Genomic DNA, 22,132 nt, shown 5'->3' with positions numbered 1-22,132 from the left:
AACAAGAGGCAAAGGTACAATAATTCCTCCCAGGAACTCAGAGGGCAGCCACTGATCTTTACAGTCTTTATCACAAAAATGATTTTTTGGTAATGTTGTTAGATATAAATAGGTCTTTTTCAACATGAGCTTCTCCCTTGCTAGAGATGGCACATATTTGTGGTGCAGTCAGGGAAGCGATATTGTCCTGTTGAATGTCTCCTGTCCTTCACAGCAGATAGCATCAAAAATAAATTTTCCAGTCCATTTCAATTCATCCAACACACATGCAGTTCGGGAATCTGGTGAGTATACTCAAGAGGAACAGACCTAATTCTCTTGCCATACTTATCTGCAGGTTACTTATTTGCATGGGCATTATTTCAGCCATGCACACACTACTTCTGGGTCCTGGGATGTGTATCACAATCCCACAAATAGTTCCCCACAATGTGAAGAGATGTGGACCAGCAGGAAACAGTAACAGAAAGAAGCAGCATCATGTTTAACCCAGCAATAATTTGGCATTATTAGAGCCTGGGCACAATCTCCATCTACAAAATCAAAATCTCAGTTGTGCCCAGCTCCCGCTCCTCCCCTCTCCATGAGGTCAGCAGAGCCAGCATCAGGGAAGCTCTAAATTCGAAGTAACTCTTTCACAAAACTCCCTGCCATTGTGAGCACTGCAAACTCTTGAACCTGTTCAGTATGAGGCCTCATTTTAATCTTCTGAACATCCTTTCTTTTTAAAGCGTAAGCAGATTAAGCTCACTAGGCATCTTTCTTCAGCAATCACCACAGACGCATTAAAATACAGCAAATGAAGAAGGTCCGATAAGGCTGTAATGAATGCATTATCTCAAATCCCAGATTGCTATAACTTTAGAGAAGAAATGAACCTAAGAACAGACTTTAAATACTGTTTCAAGGATAAAGTATTGATGTATTGATCTTATGAGTGCCATTATCTGATGGCTATCTCTGGGTGTCAGGTGAATCCATTCACTGCTAGAAAGACACACCAGGTTGTCAAGGCCTGACAATTATCATTACTAATTATTTCTCTCCTGCTACCCCTTTTCAGTTCCAGCTTCTGACTTGTAGTGTTACCAGAATGTTTTCCACTGCTACCTTACTTAAGTATGATGGGAAAATATCTGAACTAACTCTTCTAATAGTGCAGCAATATAATGTCAGGGATCATGCATAGCAAGTGTTAAGCAAACCAAAATGGTTTGCTAGGAAGCTTTCTTTGAAACAAGAGCATGCTCTACAGAATATATTAATTTCCTCTGACATGGTCTCATGTTCAAACTCCTCAGAAGTTGAGAGCTGCATCTCAGCTTTCATATGGTTCATGCATATTTCATATTTCTTTTCTTTAAAATGGACCAACACAACAGCCATTTGAGCTGCAAGAATCCAGAAACAGATCTTTTCAGTTTCTTGAAATACCACCTTGTAATGCTGTAATCCTGCACCCTGGAAATACAGCAATTCCCTTCCAGGGGACACACAGCTCAATACGCATTCACAATGCTACAAAAGGAAGAGAACAGGAACATTTTATCAGAAGCAACATAAGGGATATGAATTTTCAGACTTGACCAACTTGGGTCTTGGTCTTGCTACTGCTAAACTGTCTGATAAATCACCATATGGTTCAGTGGGAGGGCTACCAGGCTTTCAGAAATGTTATTCCAGCAACAACAGCCTGTAGCTTCCAGCCTCACTGAGTAAAGAGCTCATGCTTTAACATTAGTGACTGATATGTTTGAAGGTCTCTACTTCAGGTACTTGCATTTTTCCTAGTTAAACAGGGAACAAGGGGAATATTAGATGAGGTTGAAGAGAAAGACATGACTACAGATTTCAGGATGGGTGACTCAATTTATGTTCAGGAAATACTGGGTTTTACTTTTACTCACTTGAAATTTCATCTTTTGAACGTAGCTCACTAAGTGAGTGCTCACATTCCTGCCTCCCAAACAGAACAAGAGCTCTCAAGCAAAGAATTTCAAATGAATCTTTTTCAAAATTGCCCTCTAATTGCCTATCTCCTATTTTGAACTGGATGTAATGACAATTCTTAAGAGATATTATTGTCCTGTCTAGAACATGCCACCTCAAGACCAAATGTGTCACTCAACTCTCAGCAAGCCACCCTCTCCCTCACGAGCACTAACCTTCCCTAGGATTATAGAGACCACAGAGAAAGGAGCACAGAATTCCCCCCTCAACCAAAGTTGATGAGAAATTTAGCAAAAGAGGCTTTCCTCTTCTTTTCAAATAAATTTTGTAATTTTGACTACTCATCTGAGGGTAGTTTTGCATTTTAAAAAGTTAAACCTGCTACTCTTTGAAAACCCCTTGAGCACTGCATGCAGGCATTGAGTATTGAATTTGTTATCTTATTTGTAGGCATTACCACCCTGAAAGAATGGAAGGGCTTTATGTATGTATAAAAATCAACTAAAATCACCCTTACAGCGGTCTGGTTAAGGTACAGAGCAAACAAAAGCACCATTGCAGTTCTGAACTTCAAAACACAGAATGTAGTAAAAACGTATATAAGGGCAAAAATGACAAAATTGAAGAAATTTCATCCATTTATGGCATGATCAAATCCCTAAGATCTCTCTCTCCCTTTCATAACAAATGTGTGATAGATGTTGTACTAATGCATGCTTTAAATTCTCAAGTAAGTTTGCTTCTCCACCCTACATTTCGTGTCCAAGAGCGTGTAAAAAGTCAAATTTGCCCCCAGTCCCAGAGAAGAATGATTCATCCCTAATTTATTAGGGAAACACTCTCAATCCTGCTTTCCTGGACACAGTCACCTCTGGAGAAACTAATGCTCTTTTGGCAGACCAGGTGCCATTTTCTGTGCTTGAATAAACCATTAAAGAACTGTTAGCCCATTGTAGGGAGAAAAGCTCTTTCCCACCTGGTAACAGTATTTCTAGCTCCAGTGGGAAGCCTAAATTTGTATTTTTTACACATGTGTAGATCAGAGCTATGTTTTATAAAAAAAACTCTACTGAATGGTCAATGGCTAACAATAGCCAAGTGTCTTTATGGGATATGCTGAAAAAGGCAGTGAACACTGAAGGCAGCTGCAGGCATTTCCTGGAAATACCAGCCCACTCTGCCTCCTCTCTGAAGCCAGAGGATAAAGGAAAGCCCCTTCTATGGACAGCCAGCCTAGATGGGACAGTGATAGAAAAGGGCACTATTGGCCTTTTGTGGAATGTGCTGAAAAGCCCAACTATTTAGGGAATAAAGAATTTTTCTTATTAAGCCATGTAGAGAAACAGGAAGCAAGAGGACACATATTCAGGGATACAACTATTTTCGCCAAATTGTTTTTTCTTTACAGAAAGACAAGAGTCCCAAAGCATAAGCAAACACACATTTTTTCTTGTTTCCAACAACTTGATTTTTATTCCATTTCTACCAGACAGTAAACTCTAGCTGTGTTTTAGATCCTTTTTCAACTTTAGTTAACCTTCCCATCTTGTCTGGAAATACAGTGCCTTTGAACTGGGGAAATAACAAGGACTATGCTCATATTGCTGCCTGATCTCTAACATCATGTAATACTTTATACTAGAAAAAACTATAGCAATTAATCCCTGCAACCCTGCAGTTATAGCAGCAGCACTGCTGTATCCCAGAGCAGGAATTCCTCTGGGGCAAGTGCTGCACAAACCCTGCAAAGAGATAGTCTTTGTCCCAAAGAGCTTTTAGATTCAATATAAGAAACTGCAAAGGGATTCAGGTAGAAGGGTAAGAAGGCAAATATGTTACTACTGATCAGCATAGTCCACAGTGAATGTATTTCACAGCCTGTTCCCCCTTAGAATTAAAAAGTCTTCTGGTGACCTGCATTGGAAAATCAGTTCTAATGAAAACCTTTTTTGGATACACAAATAACCAGACAAGAAGATGCGTCTTCCTTTCTGGTTTACACAAGCTTTGACTCGTCATCCCTTACAATGCAGTTCTTTAACATGTGATAAAAAAAAAAAAAAAAAAAAGTGTCTGAATAAATGTATTGAATTTTCTCACAGCAAAAAACATGTCTGACGTAGCTTGGCATGTCTGACGTTCTCTTGGCACAAAATTATAGCAACCGTTTAGAATTCTTCAGGGAAAAAAACCCAAACAAAATCCAAAAGAAGTAAAATGCAATCAGTAAAGTACCAGTATAATAGATAATTTTTATAATTTCCTGCTTGCTGCCTTAAATCATGATTAACCTTACTTAGTGAAATCTATTCTGATTGTTTGAATCCCAGTGAAATGACTTCCATGGGAAATACTGGCTGACAGCTACTCACCAGCCCATTAACCACATTAAGGTTTTGATCTTTTTGTGTGCCAAGGAAACATTATTGCTTCTTAACATATTTGTGCAACGTTTTTTTTATCCCTTGTGCACCTAAATATTATCTCTCTTTGTTATTTCCAGAGGGTCTATTGGGATAATCATGAAGGATCACACATCTCCAACAGAAGACATCCCAAAGACTGCTGGATTTGCCCAACAGAAAGGGGCTGTGCTGAGCACTTATTAAGCTTCACATGTTTCTAACCAACATGCCAGGACCCTCGTGTGGAGCCAGCCTGGCACAGCATGGGGTGTGCACCCGTACTAGTGCTTAGAGCCCACAGCCCAGACACACTTGAGGGACCTGCAGCTCCCCTCCCTGTAAGCCTCATGTGCTTCATCGCTGTGCACTGGAGCCTGAAAAAATTGCCTTTGGGCATTAAGTTCCCAAACTTCAAAAGCTATGAGCAATTCTTGAAAACTTGATCCCTGTTTAAGACTGAAATGGCCATTTCTACTGAGAGTAATCAAACAGCCCTTTAATAGTTGCAGGAACAAGTTTCTTTTGCAGCATTGCTGAAGCCCCCTTTTCTAGCCACACTAAGTGATGCAGTGCTTCTGTCCAAGATGTGTTTGATGCTGAGGTTCAGCTGACTCCTCACCTCAACTCTAACCCAGGTTAGAAAGCCTCAGTGGATAGCTTCCCTACCTGCACTCACCTCTCGCCATCACTGCTGGGGAAAGGAAGCTGACATGAATGCTTTAGAGAACAGTTCATGCTAAACATCCTTTCAAGTCCATCAAAGTCCTGGCCTGTTCCTTACAGCCAGAACCAAATGAAGTCACCTCCTCATAAAGAACCACCTTCCCTTGCAGGAGACTGCTAGACACTCTCACATGGCAGCTACCTAACATGTTGAAGCAGCAGAAATAGCTATCACCTGTTGTCCTCTTCCTTCTCCTGCTATAATCAAGTAACTTTTCCTGAAGAACAGAATTTAGTAAGCTCCCCTACATATTTTTCCCCCTTTTTTATCACACTGAGTGCCCAGAGCAAATGCCAGTAAATCCAGTTGCTGAAGTACCCAGGGAGCTCAGCATGCAGAGCTCACCTTTACAGCTGGGGAGAGACAGTCCCGTTTTTCCAACTCAGACAATCCTACATTTCAAGTAACAATCCTATTGAATCTGCTACCTTTTATTAAAGTAGCTCTTACAACTCTGTCAAATTCTCCAACCTTTGTATTGATTTTTTCTCCTATTCAAAATAACTCTCCTTTACAACGAGCTGGCTGTCAGCCTCTTATCTCTTATTTTCACCCCATCTGATCCTCCTTCTCCTTTGTCAGTCTTTCCAGATTCCAATTCATCATGTAGAAAATCAGGGACTTACATTAAGAAGAATGTACAACTCTTAGCTCATCATTAACATACTGTAATTGCAGTGTAGTGCTACTGCCTCTGACCTTTTCTACAAGTCAGTCAAAATCCTTTGGGGAAAGCAGGACATTCCCAGCCACCATGAAAAGAGTTATCTCTGATTCATGCTACTGGAGAGTTATTTCAAAATAAAACTCTGGAAGCATTGTAACATTTGTAATTCACTCTAGAAATACTGAGGCCTGGTAGACGGCAGGAAGAAGCAGCCATAAGACCAAACTGCTTTTCCATTCCTAAATTTTGTCTGAGTCTTTACACGTACAGTCCCAGGATACACTAACCACTCCACTGAACATATTTAATTTCAGACCATCCTTTCCTGTTTCTTCTTAATTATCATGGGACATTCACAGAAAAGATCAGCCAGATGGAGACTAAATATTTCACTACTACAAGATGGAGCATTCTGCACTAAAATGGAACCTTGATTACAATAAAGTCATTAATTAAAGTCTCAACTGATTCTCCTGTCAGTATATGGGAGACACTAAAGACGACTGAGAGGAGGCAGTGTACCAGCTACACTAAGGAAAATAAAACAGTAAACCAGACAGTGATAAGATGGTGTTTAATTTTCACTACTCACAGTGAAACAAGATGGAAACTCAGCCATGTGTTCAATATATCCATCCATTTTATGCTTTTAAAATTATGATACACTGCTTTCCTGACAATGAGAAACTTGAACAAGATTTAAAAGCAGTGAAGAGCAAAAAGGAGTAAAGCCTAGAGACTCCTGGAATGAAATCTTACTTTACTGGAGATAAGACGGAGATGTAGACTGGGCTTTTTAGATAAGACTGAAATGCAAATGTGGCTTTTTAGCATATTGTATGTTTATTTTATGGCTGTCTGGACTCTTGAAGACTGTGGGGAAAGGAGAGAGAGAAGACTGTAAGAAAACAAAAAAACCACCCATGCTAAGTGTAATTTTTAAGAAAAAGAAATTAAATGAGAAAATCTCCAAGCCTTTTCCTTGTCTGAATGATTAAGTCAGGGCTGCTGTAAGAAATGCAGATGGAATATGCCGAGCATGCTAAATTCCCTGGGCACTCTGCAGCACAGACAGTGGGAGTATGAAGCCAAATCCTCACTCAGAGTTTCACCAGCACATCTCCCATCAAAATCACTGGGAGCTGTAAGTATCCCTTTATAAGTGTGGATTTGGTCCTTGGAGAGAATATTACACTAAAATTATTTCAGACAGTCATAGTCTCTCACTGTGATATATTCCCAATGGTCCTCTTTAGGTCCCTCTATCATTTTTTGACTTCTACTTTGCTACATCCTGCCAGATGGAGGTATGGAAATTTGAAGAGCAACGAGTAAACAAAATAGAAGGAAATAAACCCAACACTGGCTCCCTGTTTCACAATTAATCTTTACTTGTGCTTGAAATCAGCATGAGAGATCTTTGCAAAATTACAATTCCCAGATATGCTGGATGCCAGAAATAATGAACCCAGCTGAAATACAGGGTGTTAGTTCTCTCCTGTATACCAAGAGAACATGCTGTGATATTTTCATCATTTAATGCCATAAAGTGTGTGCAAATCTAAACAGACTCACAACTGCACCAAGATTAAAACTACAAAACAGAAATGGTCCCATTTCTAACATTATGAAGTAAATACTCCCTGCCACTCACAAGTGGACAGAAGGCTGGATATATACTGTAGGTGATTCCAGGTGCAATAGAAAGCCTTAATATTCAGGATAAAACAGAAAAAAAACCCTAGTAAACTGAGTAACTAGTCTCAGTTTATTCCCTGTAGTAAAGATTTTTGTGCACTGAATCCCACTCATTTCTTCTACGTTTATGATACTGATTTTCATCTGCCTGTGATAAACCCTCAGAATTTAAGTAATATAATGACAGGTAGGACAGCACACAGTGATAAACTTTGGCAGGGTTATCTGAGCATTCAAATTAGACCAACTAATTGTAGATCTAGACCACACAGATGTCAGTGTGCAGATTCAAAAAGAAAAGGAAGAAAATCAAAGAAGTAGCAAGAACAATGACACCATTAGAACCTGGAAAGTCTTCTAAGAAACACACTTAAAGAGCAGTAAGAGTTGTTAATGCAAATGATTGTTTTGTAATAATTAATAAAGTGAACACATAAACATAATGTAAGAGCTTGTTAATTGACGTAAGAGCGTGTCAGCTCTTCATTTTCTGCTGGGATGGTTTGTTGTGAGGTTTTGTCAGTTTGGTGTTTCTTTTTTTTTTTTTTTTTTATTTGTTTTGTTTTGTTTTTGTTTTTGTTTTTTTTTAATGGAAAAGAACTTGAGATTTCCAAAAACATGCATGTTGGTACTTGTGGGTATGAAATCACATTGCTCTTTCAGAAGCAATTTAGCCTAAACAGTGCAAGTTTGTTCATGTAAGAGTAAAAGGATGAAGTCTCTATGGCATACTGCAGTATGGTCCTTGGAATAAGATTCTCATTTACTAAATAAATTACTTTATAGTACTGTATAATGGTGTTCACATTATAACTGACAATTAGCACCATTAAAGGGAATGCTCATAAACAGCCAAAGCTCACATCAAATTAACACAGCCATGATTAAAATCACTCTTCTGATTTCTGCACTTCACAGAAATAAGCAGCATTTTGCATAAAAATTACTACAAGGCAGCTAAGAAAAAATTAAAATAGTAACTTCACTGTTATTCTGGAATGGTGGTACCTCACTCCAGCAGCACACAGAGCACTGCCAGGTCAGCTCCTCACTTGCTCTGAAATATTAAGCACTGGGTTTCCTTCGGAGCAGCCAGCTAGCACAGTGAGCCCTGCCTGCTGCTGGGAACCAGTTTCGGTGGCACAGGAGATTAAAGTGCTTCAATTACTCCTCTTGGCTCTAATGAGGGGAACTCGGGTTCTCTCCTGGCCTGAGGGAAGCTCATCTTCTTTATTTTAATTTTGTCACTTTTCCATTTAAGTGGTTTGTAGTGTTTGCATGTCCACTTATATTGTTGCAGCTTCAGAAAGAAAAAGAAAAACCTGAGGAATTACAGTGGAGAAGAACAATAACAAAATACAAAGGAGTCAGCAACTCATTAAAATTTAGAAAATGCAACATTAAAAACTGTTCTTAACTTAAAAAAAAAAGAAGAGAAAAGAGAACCTTTTTCTAAACTGGCACAGAGCCCATGTCCTCATTAGGATTCACACTCCACTCACACAGCACTACACTAATGGTATCACTTTAATCTTCAGCATCACAGCACTACTTCCTGGCCTCACTCAGATACTGCTTGTAAAGTGGCAAGAAAGAGGGGAAGAAGAAGCTTCTAGTGAATGCTGACCAGGCCTGGTATCAATCTGGATGTATGTGGAAGTTTGAAGCACTTGGACATCCCTGTTCATGAATGCTGCTTCAGAGGCAGCCGAGCTCGTAATGGCTTCATAAAGATCAAGTATCACTAAGGAAAATCTAATCAATAAATAAGCAATCAAGACCACATAATTAAAGAATACCATTACATGTGCCATAGTTTAAAAAGGAATCACAATATGCTACATAAAAGTACTGCAAGATAATACGCCTTTGATCCAACATCCCTTTAAAGCAGGAAACAAAAGGATATTCTCATATATCTTACCAACTAATTTAACATATAAATCATAAAAAAATATGATCCAGATGGGCTTCAATGAAGGAAACCAATTAACATAGACAGCCTTACCATCTGACACTTTAGTTGTAATAATAAAAACCAAACAACATGGTCAAACAATAATGCTCTGTATTATATCTGACATTTCTAATTAGTTTCTGTATCCTCTTCAAGAAAAACAGACTACCAGCAAGCACTTTGTTTCCCAGAGGAAAAAACTTCTAAACTTAATGTGCACAGACCTCATTCTATGGATGAAAGCTGATCTGTCTGTGTTCCCTTGGGATGTGCTTTGGAACTAATGGGTTTTGCATAGTCCACATCTGGTTGCAAAATTAGACTTAGAAAACATTTCCTTTCAGCTGCATTTCCATTGTAACGGCTGCAGACCTGGAATGCCAATACCTACACACTCCTGTAAGCTTCTCCTGTGTCCATGGGCTCAGAATAATCAGAATGATTTAGGCTTTGTTTTCTGTAGGATAGAATTTTGGTTTATCCTTTCTACACCCTCCCTAGAAATGCTATTTCTCAAATGAAGTGGAGTGTTTTTGGCACAGACCTCCCAGCATCAGGCAGTTGGGGTTGCATCAGACAGTTGCAAGCTGCACTACAATTAGCATTACAAATTAAAAGCCCCACTGAGAATACACATGGAGTTACTGTTTGAGAAGTCTAATCCCAACTATTTAGACTGGTTTTTGGATCTGGCAGCAATAAAGACTCAATATTATCACCTTAGACCTATTGGACCCTCCAAAATCCACCCATAGATATCCTTTGCAGCGCATGACTGAAAGTCAGAATTCTTGTGTAGGAGATAGATACCATCACAATAGGAAAAGGCTTGATTTGGAAACTGTTCTCTCTTTACAAGAAAAAAGTAAAGGAATGGTTGTGGGAATTCTGTTAATGTCATCCTACCTTGGAAGGCCAGAGGTCCATGTCATTGCAACAAACACAAATCACTTGGAAATTATTAGGATTAACACTAAACCTATCTGATCCAGCAATTTGTTTTGCTCAGCATTCATAAACAAGCAACATAAATTCCTAAAGGCGGTCAAGGCAGTCCCCCCACAATTTTCAAGTTTATATTCTAAACAACTGAAATGAAGAATATTTAAACCACAGGAAAATGACTTCTTATGAACTTGCTTATTTCCAAAGTACAAGAGCTTCTGTCTTGGGGTGACTTTATGATGTGTATCCCATATTGCTGCCCTATGCCCAGGAATTAATTTTGTGCCTTTCTATGCCTTTAAACTGAGCCTGAAAGGGGGGAGGAAAAACTGAGCAAAACTCCTTCAAAGCAGTTTGCAGCTTGTTCAAGGTCACACAGAGATAGAGACGTCTCTCTGCGTTCAGCTGGGGCAGGAGAGGGAGAGCGGAGGGAAGCACCCAGCTTGCTTTCCTTCCAGCCAGCTTTTGGCCAGTTTTTCAGCTCCTTTTCCTCTGGAAAGTTGAACTTTTGTTTTCCTGGGACTTCGTTTCTTTCCCCTTTTCTCTGCTGGACGGTTTCAACATCAGAATACATTGGGAGGACTTTCCACTGAGGCCTTGGCCCTGGAGGTGGGCCCACCACCCTGTCCCAGCTCCAAGGAGGGAGAGGGAGATCTACAGAAGGACTCTGAAATTTTCCCAGGTTTTCTCTGTACCACGAGAGGTTTCATTATTTAGCATTAGTGTCTTTTTTTCCCTGTGTATTTGTTAAATAAATAGTTTCATCTCTTTCACTTTCCTTTGAGGAAAATTCAATTTTTTCCCAAACCTGGTGGGGGAGGGCTGATTGTAACCTGCCTTTCATCAGAGGATATATTTCTAAATTTGGCCAAACCGGCACAGCTTCCATTCATCAAGCCACCGTCAAACAGTCTTGGGATCGTAAGAAAGGGTTTCTGAAGGGGAAATACTATTTTTGAGGCAAACAAGAAGGCCCACGCTTTTTCACCCCCTCCACTCCCCAAAATTTCAGAGGAGGAGTTGACTGGCTCTCTACACTTCCTGAGTGCACCTTCCTGAGGTTTACAAATACCAGTATTGCCAACTGAGACAGACAGGACAGCATGACAATATTTGGGCCTTTGCTCCATCTGCGAGGGGTGGCCCCTTGTGAGAAATCACAGCTACATCAAGAAGATGATAATGGAAAAGCTCATTAAAAAAAGACAAAAATAAAATCACTGCCTCTCAGAAAATCCAACATACAGGTACACAATTTGGAGACAAAAATCAGGTTCTAATTCTTGTGTGATGAGGCACTTTGAGCAGGCAGGTGAGAACTGGAAGTTTTGATAATGCACCAGAGTCTACTACAACCTCCCTTTGAGGTCTGGAAGCATATTCCCACCTCCTCATAAACGTGACTTGGCTAAAGCCACATGTGATGAATTATGGCAAGCTGGGGGATAAATCAAGTCCCAAGACCACCATTTCTGCTCACCCATGAGCTTTCCGAGAAAGCAAGCACAGCTTCCTGCAACCTGCTCAGGAACCACTACTTGGGAACTGCATATCTGCTTACTCACAGGCAAAGGTAATCCCAGATAACATCTTGTTTATCTCACCATGCAAAACCTTGACTATCGAATGAAAAGTACCAACAAACTCCGTTGACACAGAAAACACTGCAGTGAGGACAGAGTGACCTGGGGCTATGGGTCACAAGCCAAGATCGACCACACCCGGCTGCCTGACAGCGCTGGCACTCTCAGGGCACATCACTGCACTCAGCTGCACACAGGTGCCTGGCTCTGGCTCTGGACATGGCTGTGTTCCCAGGGCACTGTGTGCGAGGCTGTACCTCGCTCCCGGGATAGCTGGACCACTGTCGGCTGGGGCTGGCTCGGGCCCAGCTGGCTCCAGCACATGCAAATGCAAAGCTGTTTGCACGGATCTATGGAGAGGTCCTGTTAGTGCCAGGCAAGGGATAGCAGCTGAATCCAGGCAGAGGTCAGGCCTTGTGTGTGCAAGGAAGCAATTCTGATGACAGACAGCAGTCTCAGTACGATGGCTCCCAAACCGCTGCTATTTGTTTGTATCATGGGAAAGGAAAGCTTTGGAGGACAATGAGGTCACTCGGTGGATGTATTTGTAAGGAGATCCTCCCACACATGGAAAGCTTATGGGAGAAACGAGGAAAGTGGCTGTTTGCAACTTAACCCATGGGACATGAGAGCTGGCAAGGCCAGCAAAGCAGAGCTCGGAGCTGATACTGCAGAAGCACATGAGAGATGATGGATAAAGTGCTGCGAGGGCCGGAAGGGCCTGCAAACTGCTGTGTTCACTGAGAGGAACATTGCCCTATTTCACAGTGGCCTCCAACTACAGCAATACATTCTGATTTTGTTTTCTCTGAGAACACAGGCACATGTCTTTACACTCACCTCAACGGGGAACCTCTTGCCGTTGATGCTGTGTTCAGAGCCAGCTGATCCGTTGCTTTGACCCCAGTGAAACTCCACTTTCTCTGCCTTAAATCTGCCTGGTAACCCGGCACCACTGACAAAATAATCGTCCTTCAACAGGATAGCAACTGCACACACAGAACAATGAGAAAGAAACTCTTAGCACAGTTTTTCTGAAACAGTTACAGTTTTTGCTCATTATATCAGAATACTTCTAATGCAAGTAAAATGTTGGGTCATCATTTTCCTCTTTACAGGGGGTGTTTAAAAAAGAGGTCTGCAAGTAATGCTGGCTAATTCTGGAAGTGATTATGAAGTTACACAGACTATAGAAAATCCCAAATTTCTCAAGGACATTTTGCCCTTCTTGTTGGACTTTGATTAAAATTTAAATGGAAACTACATCAAAACCTGTTTAATGTAGTTCCAGAGAGTAATGGCTGACCATGGTCCCTGCCTCAAGGTCTGCAGATCACAAATTAAGAAAAGAATGGGTCTCCTGTTTCTTGGACTTCCTCTTTTTTGTTGGTGAGGGACCCCTGTGCCCTGTCCCACCTCTACTGCTGGACATGCTGGGTGCCTTCCTTAGTCTCCCCTGCTCCTCCTCCCTGTAAAACAGGGAGAGTCACAACATTTTTGAGACCCACTCATGAGACATCCTCCATAAGAACTGGGTTTTATTACAGTAACTCCGATATTATTATTACGTGATTCAATGAGGGTCAGAAAGATCTTCTTTGTATTCTCTTTCCACTTCCAAAAGCCTTTGTATTTTATGTAACAATAAAAGCCATAGGTTCAAACAGAGGGCAGAATTGTGTGGTGGAAGCCAGTACATGTTACAGGGAGGCCTGTGGTCCAACCAAGAACTGATTCCAGCTTTCAAAAAATTCATTTCTGCTACTCTCACTGCAAGGTCACCTCCCTTTCCAGCATCTCCTGTTTTTAACACACACCATTCCTAAAAATTACTCCCTACAAAATTCTTTCTTCTCATCCCTCACAAAACCATTGCTTAAAAACAGAGCTAAAATTTAAATTTTATTTCTGTAAAAGTCATTGCAGACCAGTGCTTGCTGTGTCTAGAATCCTGTGATTGAAGTTGTGGGGTTGGTTTTGGATTTTTTTTTCTTTTTTAATGGAAATAGCAAAACCCATAAGGATTTCTCTGTGTTCTTAAGCCAACTGTGTCATCACAACGGGAACATTAATATAAATCCAATTTTATTATGTAAGAAGGAGGATTTTATTCACTGCTGAAAAAACAAAAAAAGCTACATGTGAAATAAAAGTTATTTCTCTCTTGGTGACTCAGTGCAGGTTCTGCTGCAGGCCAGGCTTTGTGCCCTCCCCTGAGGACTGACAGTGAGCTACAGCAGCATCATCTCAGGTGCAATTTTTCCACACAGCTCAATTTTCAATGGTTTGTGTCAAAACCATCTGAATGTTAAATTGTATGAGATGTTCAAATGTTTCTAAACTGCCCCAGCAAAATCATGGGGCTGTTTTCTTCCATGATTTCTGCTTCTTTTGGCACTCCCTTTGCATCCAAGTGCTTTATGTAGGAGGATGGGTGGTGCAGAACCGGCTATAGAATACTGACTGTGTCAGCCAGGGTACTGCTGGTAGTCACTGTCTGCTTACACCAAATCTGTGAGACATAAGTGACTGAAAGTACCACTGCTCTCTACCTCCCTTAAAAAGTTTTCCATGAGCTCAGCAGTATTTTAAATGGTGAGAAATGTCATTCAATTAGTTACAAATTCCATAGATGAAATTGTAGGAGATGAGGAATACAGCAAAGCAGATTCGCAATGCATCTGTTAAAAACCTCTGTGGTGATTCAGTTGCATCTAATAAATATTTGATAGTTCCCAAATAATTTATGGCTCTGTCAGGGGTCATTTCACTTGTTTTAGATGAATAATTAAAAGGATAATTAGGAGGATGTACAATCTGAAGTGTTCATCTAATTGTTCCTTTTACAGTATTTCTTACACTGCTGGGCTGTATGACACGTTCCCATCACCTTCCCAGTTTAGCAGCATGCCCTTACTGCCAGGAGCATCTCTCCTTTTTCTGTGACCCCTGGTATTCAGGACCGAAATAACCAACCATCACCTTACAGGGCTTTGGGAGCCACTGCTTTAATCCCAGGATTTCTGTAGAGTGCAAGGAGTCAACCCCCAAAGCCACTAATTTAAAATACTATATAATTGAGATTACAAACCCAAACAAAGTGGTGTACAGCCACCAGGACCACAATTGTGTGATGTCATTTTCAGGTTCAGGGCTGGTGTTGGATGCCCATCACCCCTGTGAGAGCGAGAATAAACCTGGACTCAATGCAGCTCTTCCCCTGCCCTAGCAGAGTGGCTCTGATGGTCAGAACCAGCCAGAGTGATGCACATCACATAGGAAAGATACTTAACAAAAACACATTTCTGGTAGAAATTTTAAGTTTCTCTAAGCAGAAGGTGATTTTTAGAAGTTCTTGGTATGAACACAATTAATGCAAGTACAACTGTGAAATACATGTATATCCTCCAAGTGATCTCTAGCACTTAATACTATGGCCAGCTACTCTAGTGATGAAATTAAACCCACATTAATGCCTTTGCCAATGTAATTGTGCACAAAAGCATTTCTGGTCAAGACAGAGAATTAAAAAGTCCATTTACATTTTCTAAATGAAACACTGTTTTCTGTACATGGTCTGCCCTTTACCTGATACGGGGGGGGGGACACAAAAAAGAGCAGAACAAATCTAAATAGAATTACCTTTCGGAGCCTAAAAATAACTCATTGTTCTATCATAAAAAAAATTACTAGGTCCTACAGCAATAACAGTAACCCAAGCAACATATTTCCTGCCAGTTAATGAGCATTAAGGTTAAGGGCCTTTGGCTTTCCCAGGGACCCCTGTCTCTTTAAACCAGTCATTAATTGCTGAGAAATGCCCTCTACATCCATCACCATTTCTTAAACAGTTATTTAGTTTACTGTCTCTGTAAGTCTGCAATATGAAGGTCTTGTGTGGCCATCTGCTCCAAGACTCTGCTGCCAAAATGCATCACGATTTATGGCACAGCCGACCTCTATCTTCTACCCACAAGCCAAAACATCCTACTTGGTTTGCTGCTCTACCACTTACCACCTTAAAAATTAATGCCAGGCAAGTTTCTTCAAAAGGTCAGAAAACCAAGAAAAGGAATGGGACTTGATAAAACAAGGGAGGAGTCAGGAGCTCAGCAGGAGAAATCAGGGCTGACAGCAAGGCAAAAAGAGTCTTCACATTACCAGTAAAAGGCCGTAAGTTACCAAGAAAAGTGACAGTTACTGTTGCTCTGAGAAGCAATAACTTGTCAGCAAAAATCCATACGCCAATGGCTGAGGAAATCAAATATAGTAGCAGTGCTAAAATCACCCAGCAGAGAAGACTGAAGGTTCAGCTTTCATTGCCAACTGTGCCAAGACCAGAAAATCTGCTGGCACTTCTCAGTTCAACAGAACAAGGTTCTGGTAATAGTGTGGCCAGCAGGACCTGGGCAGTGACCGTCCCCTTGTACTCGGCACAGGGTTCAGTTTTGGGCCCTTCACTACAAGGACATTGAGAGGCTGGAGTGTGTCCAGAGAAGGGAATGGGAGCTAGGGAAAGGTCTGGAGCACAAGTTTGATGAGGAACCACTGAGGGAGCTGGCGGGGGCTCAGCCTGTGCAAAAGGAGGCTCAGGGGGGACCTGCTTGCTCTCTACAATTCCCTGAAAGGAGGTTGTAGCTAGGTGGAGGTCAGTCTCTTCTCCTAGGTAACAAGTGACAGGACAAAAAGAAATGGCCTCCAGTGTTGCCAGGGGAGGTTTAGATTGAATATTAGAAAGAATTTCAAAAGGGTTGCCAATCAGTGGAAGAGGCTGCCCAGGGAAGTGGTGGAGTCATCATCCCTGTAGGTATTTAAGAGATGTGTAGATGTGGCACATGGGGACATAGTTTAGTGGTGGCCTTGGCAGTGCTGGGTTAATGGCTGGAATCAGTTCTTAAAGGTCTTTTACAACCTAAATGATTCTATGATTCTAACATGGTTTCCTATTATATATGCAGCAATGTTACTCTTACATGTATGGGACAGCATTAACATCCATCCTCCTTAGAAGATTAGCACCATAACTTTTTCATGGTCTTTCTAATTGTGTTTATTACTGATTACCACAAACAGCCTCTCTGACCATAAAGGGCAGGGTGCAAAACACAAGTAGATTAATTAAGCACCAAATTTCCATAGCATTCAACCTTGCCTGAACCTCATGCTGCTACCAAGCACAACAAAGTCAGGATTTCAAAGCAAACAGGAGCACTTCTCAATGAAGCTGGGAAAAAAAACCCAGTAATGCAACAAAACTCCTAGCTATGCTTGGTGGTGGTTTATGTTAACTGGATTTGCTTTGCAGTAAAAGAAAACAGGCTCACAGTCTGCCACTCCATTTAATCTGAGGGGCAATAGCTCCTGCTAAGATCCTGAACTGCTGGAGCTGGATCTGAGGCGCTTGCTGGACTCCAGGCCATGGCTCAGATCTGAAGTGCCCTGGAGCTGATGGGTGTATCTGAGGTCACACTGTGTGCACAGCTGTTCCACCAACTCCAGAGCAGGTACATGCCCTGGGTGCTGCTAACAGACCTCTTAACAGGGGACATGGTACAGAGAGCACTATAGAGATGCATGTTAGATGTTAATAAAGATAAAAATATACTTCCAATAAATAAAATTGAATTAATTAGTGGTTTAATCCAATTCCCTAAAAATACTTGACCTTGTCAAATGAGGAGAGTGGCCTTATAATTTCTGCTTTTTACGTTTTTAGAATTAAAGAGTAATCAAATGCACGTGGCTTTGCATATAAATCAACCTTGACCTTTCGTTGAACTGTTTTGGTAAAAATAAGCAGTACTTGTGCCTGCTCTTTTTTCTCTAAAAGCCAGAACAGACAGAGCAGAAAAGGATTCAGTTCAGTGAAGAACACTGTGCTATAATCGTATCAGAAACACATTAATAAGCCCCCACTACTCTGAGCAGTTATTGCTCTTTCTTCTCTAAAATCTTCCAATTTCTAAGACTTCCCCTTTCCTTCCCCCTGAGCCCTGCATCTCAGCATTCTTTTGGATTAGGTGTTACAGCCTCCCAAAGCTGATAATTCAAGGTTACACCTTGAAACTCTTACACTGCCTTTTATTCTGAGGAATAACTGACTACTGAGAGAATTAGTTTAGACTGAGAACAAAAAAAAAAACACCACCAAAAAAAAAGAGCAGCCCTTAAAAAGAAGCCCCTTAAACTCAATCTGCAGAACTAGCTCTGCACAGAATGCAGAGGCAGAGGCAGCTGGCTCCTACTGAAAAATTACATTTAAAAAAAATGCCACAAAACCCAAGCAACAGAACAATGAAAAAGGAGGAGGGTGAAACATGGCTTGAATTTTTAATTGACTGAAGGCAGGCTATGGAGACAAGCAGAAGAGAACATACCTGTTTTTCCTGTGTTTTTCATCCAAGTCTTGTTTGAAGATTCATTGTCAAAACCATCCAGCTGCAGCTCTTGATACTCATCTCCAACATGGGCCAGGTGGTCGGTGATGTCTATGGGAGACTGGTGAGACCCCCCACACTTCTCGCTGGAAGTCACCCAATGCTCAGGACCATAGGTACCTGTTAAAAAACACCAATGTCAACATCCCAGTGGCTCAACAGCGTTGGATAAAGTGTGAGGCTAAAGCACTTAAGCTCCCCAGGTAACTCCACCACAGCTACAATTCCCACATTTGAAAGAGGTTAAGACTTGTAAACTTATGAGGAGAATGAAATCCTTTGGCTTTGTGCCGTGTTCCAACTTTGCCTCTAGCAGTAATGAACAATGGCCTTTTTAAAAAACTACTATTCTATAAAATTCTCTGCAGTTCCCAAGCTCCTCTTATGCATATGTTATCAATTACCATGTTGCTACAGGAACTTCCCTAAAGCTCCAGCCTTAATGTATTACTGTATAGTTTATCTTTTCACTATGGACAAGTTATATTAACAGCCACACATTAACTTGTGTTCTTGCAATACTACGCTTAGATAATATGATCGTTATTAATGAACTCATTTCTTTCGGAGCTTTGAAGCCAGAAAAGATTAAAAGAAAGAATTAAACTAAACGTATGTTAGTAAATTTGAAGAAGACAACAATGGAAAAAAAATTACTCTGGAAGAAGTAAACAGCACAATGACCTGTCAGGAATACACTGTAAATTTATTTTGTTGCTATTCTTACATGAGTTTTCTGGTTTTGGTGAACAATTAAAATAATGTGGAAAAATAAAAGGTCTGAGACAAAGACCTTGTCATCCACACCACATACCAGCCCTAGATGCACTAGAACACCGGGGACCCTCAGCACCACACTTAGAAAGATCAAAAATGAATTTCAAATTTTTCTTATGACCTCCCTCTCCAACCCTTAAGTTCTACTAACAGAGACTGAGTTCTTCCTATGAGTGCAAACAGTGGTTCAAGATCCTGAAATAACAGCACAGATTTATTGTAAAGCACTTGTTGCCCACCGTTCCTGAAGTGCTTTACAGCAGAAATCAGCTACATTATTCTCATGTAAAGACAGGGAAATTGATAGCTGAGAAGGGAAGCAATTTGCCCAGGTTCAACTACCAAAACCAAGTTACAACCCAGAGTTGAACTCTGCTCTCCTGAGAGCCCTGATGTCACACCTCTGAACTACACAGTCAGTAGGTCTACTCAGTAGGAAGACAGCAGGAAATGATGCACCAATGTGCATTTATTACCCTTGCATCTGAGAAGCATATATATCTTCTATTAGTGCCATCCAAACCCAGCAGTTGGGAAGGCCAGTTTCTTTGGCCCCTGGGTTTTAATCTGTCTAGTTGCAAAGTGCATTCGTGCTCTCTTCTCATGAGCTGATGCAGGACACTTAATCAATAGCAAGATTTAGCTATACTGATCACACACAAATGCTGTTTGGTACTGAAATAAGAAAATTTTACTTTCAAGTACAATTAGGCAAAATTGCAATATCCTCTAAAAATCATTTACATCATCTGCCCAGGTTAAAAATCAGCTTTGTTTATCTCAGGGTTCAATTTATATTGTCAGCAAGAGCTGCTTTCAGTTATTTCCCAATGTACCACAACCAAGGAGAACAGAACTATTAAAACCCCATACACAGGGAAACCAAATGTCTTCCACTCAAACACAGCTATTTTTCTCCAATCAGGATGCTCTTAGTAATTGTTTTGTAGTGAGTTAATTGGAAATTCATATTTACTTTACATATAACCTTGCATCTACCCCAAGAAATTTGGGAATTTGCTTTAAATATTTAGCACTACACATAATCAAACCTGCAAGCTCTTGTTTTTTGTCTTTATTATAAACAAGGGGTGAGCTTTTCAAAAGCACTCTGCCCACAGAGGCTATCACAGTGGTTTCAGCTGTGCATTCAAAAGGAGCTGTGCACTCCAATTTTTTTTTGTTTTTTAAGTATTCTGCTGCCAATGAGGAATTTTTCCTTTTTTAAAAAGTAGGCAGATTTATTTTAACAGGGACTGTAGAGTTTCTTCCATGCATCTTGTCTTATTTATTTATTTATTTATGTATAGCCAGCTCTCAACCTGTTTGCAGTGAAAACTGCCTTGTCAAAATGAATAAAATAAGCCATAAGTGTAAACAAACAAACCTCCATGTTGAATTAAAACCTCAAGTGACTTAGGTCCCTGAACTGACTCTTGTTGAAATGTAGTTTTACACAGACCTTTGAAGGCTTTTTTTTTTTTTAAAAAAGTCTGCCTTTTTTTCCTTAAATTAATTTAACTTGCTTGAATTAATTTAATATCAATAACTCTCTTTCTATAAACACAGTAGCTTCACTTGCTTGTAAATCTATAATCTAACAAAATAAAGCCTGGCAGTATCTGCTTTCTTCATGTGAGAGTATAAGTTTCCATGCATAAAATGTTTCCATACTCATGTTGAATTATTAAAGAAAAAAAAAATCTAATGCAATGAAACTCTCTCAGCAATTCAAAACCTCAACTTAGTGCTGGTGTTGTGACTCCAAGTCCTGACATCACAAATTACAGTCATAAGGCTTAACCTTTGATTTAGAGGTTCAAGACCTGCTAGTTAAAAACAGCCCAGGATTTTATAAACAGCTAGGCTTGCCATTCATTTCTTTCACAAGTTTTTGATATGTAAATGACTACATGCAGTATGACCTACGCCATTATGGCAGCAGCTCTACAGAGGCCGTGACCCCAACATCTCCATTCCCAGCAGCGCAGATTTGGGGCTGCCTCAGCTTTAACAATGAGCATGGAAAGGAGAAGGTGGGCCAGGAAGGGGAGAGGAAAACTTCTGAGTTTGAAACCAAACTAAATAAATTATATCCCCTACCCAGAAAAAAAAAAAAAAAAAGGCTTAACAAACTATAAAATGTAATCAAGAATAGTGCAGTGGGATTCACGAATTCCCCGGCAGCCATCAGAAGGGTTCAGGCCCAACTGCCTGTTTCTCCATGGACATTCAAGTGCAGTTTTAATTGAAACTGATCTTCCACTACAGATTTCAAATTAATTCTTCTTCCAAGTGTCTTATGCTCCAGACATCCTTGCTTTGCAAAAAAACCCTATATCATTAGAGGAGGAAATAGAACACTTTTTCCAAGCTTGCAGATATTGATTACCTATTCCTTCCATAAAAGCGCAATTGCCATTCTGCACTGTATAAATCTCTTCAACGTTAGACACTTTATAAAGTACTGAGAATTATATCATTAATCATTTGCAGTTACACCTGTCTTGCTTTATTGAATTCTTTGTTTTTTAGAACTTTAAATAAATGCTTTTAAATAAAAACATGACACTAAATAAAGACTCTGTTTCCCTTAAACCTAGTTAAAAAAAGAAATCCTGTAATTCTGTGTGTGACATTTACCCATCTGAAACAGAGGAACTTACTGCTATTTGTATTTCATTTTTTCCAACAGTAAGCATGGTGGCTTTAATCAAATAAAATTTCGAATGAATTTGAGTTGGCCTTTTAAGGCTGATAAATAATTCGGTTTTCAGAAACCAAGTTAAGAGCCCACAACTGTGTTAATAATACACATGTCCACTGAGATGGTGGGACAACATGCAGGCAAAGGTAAACATCAGACATCCCAACATGGAGCTGGAATATTTGATGCAGGGGCAACACAGAAAGAATGATAACTGATAAGGTTTGGCATCTTCAGGAATTGAAATCAGTGTCCTGCCCCCAGGAAACCATGGGATTGGGT

The 22,132-nt window shown here is 40.3% G+C and overlaps 1 protein-coding gene across 3 annotated transcripts in view; it reads right to left on the bottom strand.

Annotated features, from left to right (window-relative positions):
- PTPRG (protein tyrosine phosphatase receptor type G) overlaps positions 1-22,132 on the bottom strand; it is a 398,071-nt gene that overhangs the window by 165,623 nt on the left and 210,316 nt on the right. For all 3 annotated transcript variants that reach the window (XR_014226741.1, XM_082289015.1, XM_082289016.1), the window contains exons 3-4: positions 18,307-18,486; positions 12,770-12,918 (exon numbers count right to left, since the gene is read on the bottom strand). Coding sequence is in view for 2 of the 3 variants with exons in the window: in XM_082289015.1 (XP_082145141.1) it covers positions 12,770-12,918; positions 18,307-18,486 (329 nt within the window). In the remaining variant the exon portion in view is untranslated. The remainder of the gene's footprint in view (positions 1-12,769; positions 12,919-18,306; positions 18,487-22,132) is intronic.

This window comes from Coloeus monedula, assembly GCF_965178545.1.
Source record: "Coloeus monedula genome assembly, chromosome: 11".
In the NCBI taxonomy this organism is placed as follows: domain Eukaryota; kingdom Metazoa; phylum Chordata; class Aves; order Passeriformes; family Corvidae; genus Coloeus; species Coloeus monedula.
The sequence above is the reverse complement of the archived record's forward strand: the minus strand, read 5'-3'. Positions and strand labels throughout refer to the sequence as shown.